Genomic DNA, 6,269 nt, shown 5'->3' with positions numbered 1-6,269 from the left:
GGATGTCCTGAATGGGTTATGTTTTTAGCTCCTGCTCTCTGGTTCTGAGCTGTAATCAGCGCTTGGTTAAGGATGAAGGATGAGGCAGGAGCTATACCGAGAGGCTGCTGGGAGTCTGGGACATGGTAAAGGCTTTCGCAGTGCTCTCCTGAGGGCAGCCTGGCTCTGACCTAGCAGAAATGGAGGCTTCGAACTGCCCAAGCAACCCCGCAGCCCAGTCAACAGGTACTCAGCGTCTGCTCTGGGCAAAGCACCTTTCAGGCACCGGGAAAGACAGAGGTGACTCAGACACAGATGCTGCAGGGAACGCAGAGCCTGGGCTCCAGAGTCTCAGCACGTAGCTTTCGGCTTTAAACTGCCTGGGCTTCACATTCTTCATCTGCCCAGTAGAGATCCAAATAGCACCTACCCCAGAATTTGTGCAAATAAGCAAAAACAATGTAGCACAGGGAAGGGGGCAGTGCAGAGAAAATAGCCAATACATCGTGTGTGTTTTCAATACACAAGGGGGGGCCTGGGTGGCTCAGTCCGTTAAGCAGCCCAGGCCATGATCTCATGGTTGGTGAGTTCGAGCCCTGCATGGGGCTCTGTGCTGACAGCTTGGATCCTGGAGCCCGCTTCGGATTCTGTGTCTGCCTCTCTCTCCGTACCTCCCTGTTCAACACTCTTATCTCTTTCTCTCAAAAAATAAACACTCTAAAAAAAAAATTTTTTTTTTTTTTAAAGATAATCCAATATACTACACGGGTAAGAATCAGATGGCAGGGCGATTGAATTCTGTAATACGATGTGGAGTCAAAGAATTTTATTTTTTTTTTAAGTAACACAGTAATAAGATCCTGTGGAGAGCAAAGAGCACAGGGGTGGGAGTGTAGTAGGGATGAATTTGAAAGGTATTTCGATGATAGGAAGAAAAAAGAAATAGAAGCAGCTGCTCAGACTGAAACCGGACTGTTCACTTTACAAACCATTATATTAAAAAAAGTTTATTGCAAGGGTCTTTTTCGAAGTTAAAATCTTGAAGTCATTAAAAACAGCCTGGCAACTACCGGGCATCTTGAGTTTTTAGGAAACAGATGACACTTTGAGTAAACTAGCTGGTGCTTATTACATTCATCTTATTTGACTATAATATGATTAGCACCAGAAAGCCCCATGCTCAAAAATATCTCTTCTATGTATTTCACCAAATTAATTTGATTAACAAACTCCTCTTTTAAAATGCAGCAGCTTCAGTAGGTTTTCTTAAGAAATCTTAAGAGCCGTGACTAGAAAAACATAGGGGTGGGGGGGGGTGGGGGGATGATGGCAGCGAAAACCTGAAGTCTAAAAAACGAATTACGTGGGAGTTAACAAAAAGTGGACATAAACCCGGCAATGAACATGCTCATATGTACAGAGAATATGGCGTTCTCTTTTGCAACACTCATTTTGGGTTGCTTATCCATTTACCCCAAAGAAGTTGTCCTTTCCCTCTTCCCAGCACCTCGCTGGCGCAATCACCTAAACTAGGTCTTTTCTCCCCGTTCACGCTTACAATTGGGCAGAAAGGGGAATAAGGGAGCCCCCGTTCTCGCCACAGAGTTTTCTTGTTCGAGAGGCTCTGTTCAGAAAACTAGAAGCCGGCCTCGCCCTTCGAGGACGTGGTGGCGGGTGGGTGCGTGGGTTTCAGACACAGGCAGCCGCAGTTACCGGGCGGGACGCCGAAGGGCTCTAACTGAAGTTAAGGACCAGTGGGGGCACAAAGGAGGAAGTGATGGACTCGATCCGCGCATGTGTCGGAAACGCCTTCCCAAGGGCGGCCACTTGGGGAAGTTTCGAGGCTGGGGCGGAGGACACGAGAGAGACCCGCAGGAGAACCGCAAGCTTTGGGAGCGACAAAGAAGGTCCCGTGATGTAGGAGAAGGAGAAGAGCGTCAGGAGCAAAGTGGGGAGGGGCCGGGCCTCGGGAGGCAACTTTGTTGAGTATCTTCCGTCTGTAAAAACCGGTTACGCGGCACTGCGGACCCACCTCGGGAACCGACGCCGCTTCGGTAATCCGCACCCCCGCCCGTGGGTGGGAGGCTGGGCCACCAGGGGTCTCAGGGCCACGGGGTCCGCGCGCCGGTAGCCCCGGCTGAAGCTGCGGCCCCGAGGGCGGCTGACGCCCCTTCCCAGACGCCGAGCGCGCGCGGGCAAGACGGGCGCCTGGGGTCGCGGGCGCCGCCGCGTCCAGTGGGGCCGGCGGCAGCGGGGCAAGCGCCTCCGCGGACGGACGGACGGACCGGCGGGCGGGCGGCCGCCGGGGCCTCAGCAGTTGTTCCCGACATGCTCCTCTCGGGGAGGATTTCAAACCCTGGGCCACAAGCTCGCCTCCCTCGCCCCGGCCGGCCCCAGCAACAGGCGGTGGCGCGCGTCTCATTGGCCGGGCGGCGCGTCGGCGTGTGTTGATTGGCCGCGGTGCCTCCCGGCCCCGCTTCGGCGCTCGTCGCCTCCTCCATTTTGTCGGTAGAGGCGGAAGGAGGAGGTCGGGTCGAGAAGCTGAGGCGGTCAGCAGCTAGCTCATCGGTGCCCGTGGGTTTCGTACGTCCCGCGCCTCGTCTCTCCCTGGAAGGGGAGGGGGGCTTAGACGCCGAGCGAGAGCCGCCGCCGCCGCCGCCGTTCCGAGCTTGAAGTCGGTGAGTGGCGGCGGCGCCGCGGGCGCGGCCATGTTGGCGGCCGCGCTCCCCATTGTTGGGGGAAGGAGGGGAGATCGGGAAACCGGGTCGGGCGCGGGCGGCCGGGAGCACCGGGGCCCCGGGCCGGGCTCGAGAAAGGGAGCCGCTGGGAAGCCAGGCCCCGTCGGAAGGCCCGAACTTTCCGGGCTCGCGCTGTGAATGACTCACGGGCTGTTAAAATAGTGTGCAAGGCCCTCTGAGCCTTCCGAAAAGAGGGCTTGTTTGGGAACTTGGTTTCTTGGAGTGTTACATGAAAACTCGGGATGTTTAATGCTCACTGTAAGGAGGCATCTCTTATAGTTCAGAGGGAACATCGGCTTGGGTTATGACTTGGGAAAACTTTAAGATGAGGTGGAGTCGAGAGTTCGTAACTAAAGGAGACACTTCTGGACGTAGGCGTGTTGGGCGAGGCGGCTTTTCGAAAACGGATACGCGATCTCCCGCAAGATTGGAACTTTCTGAAAGGATTTTAAAAACATGGGTCTCTTTAGGAAACCCCTTTTAAGCCAGCTTCTTGGCATGGTTGCAAAAGCTAATGCTTCCCTAGTCTGAACATACTGGTGACAAAACCCGTGTGAGACTCAGAAAAGTTCCCCAGTAAAGGTAAAATAATTTGTGGGACTTGCAGACCCCCGTCCCCAAATTCCCCACTTCCTGGATCTCAAGGCTGAGAAGAGCTTTTAAATGATGACAGTTACAAGGTTATTTTCTACCTTTGTTAGTTCAGGAAGTAGCCATTCTTAACTGTATTTCCGCCGTAAATCTAAGTGATCGCTTTCCCCCGTGTTTTTGAGTTGAAGTAATGAACTAGTCTTTGCTTTTCTAGCTACGACTTCTCTCATACTTGTGTGCTGAGGAGACTCAGATGTTGGCCTCAGCTCCTAGGCTGAACTCAGCAGATCGGCCCATGAAAACTTCTGTATTGAGACAAAGGAAAGGATCCGGCAGAAAGCAACATCTATTATCCTGGGCTTGGCAGCAAGGAAGGGGACAGGTAGTGGAAATCCTGCAATCCGAAAAGCAGACTGAAAGGTATAAAACTCATGTTGTGGGGCAAACATCCTAAACCGTTTGTTTTTACTTTTTGTTTTTGTTGATTCAAATTTGTGGAGAAGCTTGTTTTTAAGGTGATAAAGGCGTGAATATAATGTGTGTACATACATAGGATGGGGTTAAAGCAGTTGAGTAGCAATTTTAAAATGATTTCTGGAATTACAAGTTGAGGCTTATCTATAGAAGCTTATTAAAGTTTTGAACTTTTCTTACTGGAATTTTGCTCAATATTTTCCCTTTACTTACAGGTGACAAAGAAGCTGAAGATGGGTGGTGGAGAGAGGTATAACATTCCAGCCCCTCAGTCGAGAAATGTTAGTAAGAACCAGCAACAGCTTAATAGACAGAAGACCAAGGATCAGAATTCCCAGATGAAGATTGTTCATAAGAAAAAAGAAAGGGGACATACTTACACCTCCTCAGCAGCTGCACGGCAGGCCATGCAAAATGGGGGGAAGAACAAAAATTTTCCAAATAATCAAAACTGGAACTCTAGCTTATCAAGTTCTAGCTTACTTTTTAAGTCTCAAACTAATCAGAACTATGCTGGAGCCAAATTTAGTGAGCCACCATCACCAAGTGTTCTCCCTAAACCACCAAGCCACTGGGTTCCAGTTTCCTTTAATCCTTCTGATAAGGAAATAATGACATTTCAACTTAAAACCTTACTTAAAGTACAGGTATAAGATAAAATACTATTTAAACTTAGTTATATTGGAAGGTAGTTGTCAATTGTTTCAGACCAAATTCACTAGGGAACTAATCTGTTTGTAAAATTGCTAATTAATGTAGAAAATCTAATTAGACTTCATCTTAACTTGTTTTATGTGTCGTGTGCACTGTGATGTGATGGTGGGATCAGTGCAACTTAAAATAACAAAATTATTCATCCTAGTACTTAATATTAAGTGTTCTCAACTGAGTAACTTAAGTGGTTTAAGTTTAGATTTGGGGAATGGTAATCAACTTTTCCTATCTGTTGGGTGAAAATACTAATTTAAGATTATCATTCATGGATCACTAGATTGACCTGTTGAAAGCTAGTGAATCTGATTTTAAGCATCTAGTTAAGACATACAGGGACTAAGAAGTAGTTGAGTATTTGAAAGTTTAAAGTCCTAGAAACACCCAAACCAATAATATGCCAACAATCCTATGCACTGCCAAAAAGAAAATGTGACTTTTTCTTAGAGAATGGTTGCATTTTAGTAAACTGTATGCTGGTGAATGTAGAAAGGGCACTCGTGGCTGTCTAATTTAGAATGAGACCACATACCCCAATGGCCATTTCTTTCATGCAGTGAGTGGATAAGCGTCTGCCAACTAATGCACCAAAACCAGTTTTTATAGAAACAGTATTTGGTGGTCACTGAGTAGCTTTCAGAATACATTTTTTTGTATTCTAGCACTGCATAAGCTATTCTGACAGTGATCTGGTCTCAAAAGTTATCCCTGCAAAGCTTACTTAAGTGGGGAGCTGTATAATGTGAAAGTTTTAAGTACCTAGGAAAGAGCCATGTAAATATATGTAATAAACTTGTAGCATATGTAAAGTTTTGTTGGCATTTATCCTATAAAAATAGAATATTTTAGTATGAATTTGCTGAATGTAAGACCATGACTCTTGTTTTTTATGCTATGGCCTGATTTTAAAGGTCCAAAATAATTTGTTTTTAAGGTTTGCCCTTGTGCTAAAGTGCCGGTGTATGTATAATTGATCTGGTGGTAAACTATATTTCAAAGTAAACCCTAGTGTACTAAGTTTTATATAACTGAAAAGGTTTTAAAGCTGCTAAAACACTTCCTATTTTTAAGAGATGTGAAATGCAGTATGGGACTATTTTAATTTTTCCTCCTTAAGCCCAAAGATTAACCATGAAAAGGTCCCTCCAACCTTAAAGATTCATTTTGGCTTTTAATAATTTTTGTAATCTGTAACATGAATATAGTTTAGTGTATGATGCCAGTATATATATTTTTTTGTTACTAGTAAGTGCAACCCAGGGGACCACTTAATGTAAAAGATGTAATTTCTTGCATAACTTGATAACATATTTTACCTAAATATAAATTAACCCAATAGTGAATTACAAATGTGTGTGGGAGAGTCAATTTAAAATTTCTGATTTTAGGTGCCCTATTCTAACTTGGCAGCTTTTGACATCTTAAAGGAGAAGGGTGAAGTTGTATTTCTCCAAGTAAATTCAGATGAGGTAATATTGCCCAAATCAAATAATGGTATTCTAAAGACAAGTTTACATAGTACTTAATGTACATATGCAAATTTCAAGCATGAAATTAAAAAATAAAATTGCTTCTTCCCCCCCCAGTGGTTGGTTTGTATTTTGTAAAAAATTACGACTATTTTTAACGCACTCATAATCCAACTGAAGAAACGGTAGGACTGCTGGTTTTTACAAGGCAACCAATCTGCCAACTGATAGACACATTTGGATCAGTTCAACAGCTATACAATTAAACCTGCTGTTTATGACCAGCCCCCCCCCCCCCTTCCCGAAG

The 6,269-nt window shown here is 45.9% G+C and overlaps 1 protein-coding gene across 2 annotated transcripts; it reads left to right on the top strand.

Moving 5' to 3' along the window:
• The first annotated feature begins 1,797 nt into the window (after positions 1-1,797).
• PNRC2 (proline rich nuclear receptor coactivator 2) lies at positions 1,798-6,078 on the top strand. Of its 2 annotated transcripts, none has more exons than XM_047873144.1 (3): positions 1,798-2,033; positions 3,523-3,728; positions 3,998-6,078. In XM_047873144.1, the coding sequence occupies exon 3, from the start codon at positions 4,016-4,018 to the stop codon at positions 4,433-4,435; it is 420 nt and encodes a 139-aa protein (XP_047729100.1). In that variant the 5' UTR covers positions 1,798-2,033; positions 3,523-3,728; positions 3,998-4,015; the 3' UTR covers positions 4,436-6,078. The 2 variants fall into 2 exon arrangements, with proteins under 2 accessions (XP_047729100.1, XP_047729099.1); XM_047873143.1 differs by lacking the exon at positions 1,798-2,033 and adding an exon at positions 2,074-2,657.
• The last annotated feature ends 191 nt before the right edge of the window (positions 6,079-6,269 follow it).

Source organism: Prionailurus viverrinus, chromosome C1 (assembly GCF_022837055.1).
Source record: "Prionailurus viverrinus isolate Anna chromosome C1, UM_Priviv_1.0, whole genome shotgun sequence".
In the NCBI taxonomy this organism is placed as follows: domain Eukaryota; kingdom Metazoa; phylum Chordata; class Mammalia; order Carnivora; family Felidae; genus Prionailurus; species Prionailurus viverrinus.
This window is presented reverse-complemented; position numbering and strand designations above follow the sequence as displayed.

Excerpts from the sequence above, each read along its gene's own strand:
- PNRC2 (XM_047873144.1), top strand. The coding sequence starts at position 4,016 with ATGGGTGGTGGAGAGAGGTATAACATTCCAGCCCCTCAGTCGAGAAAT.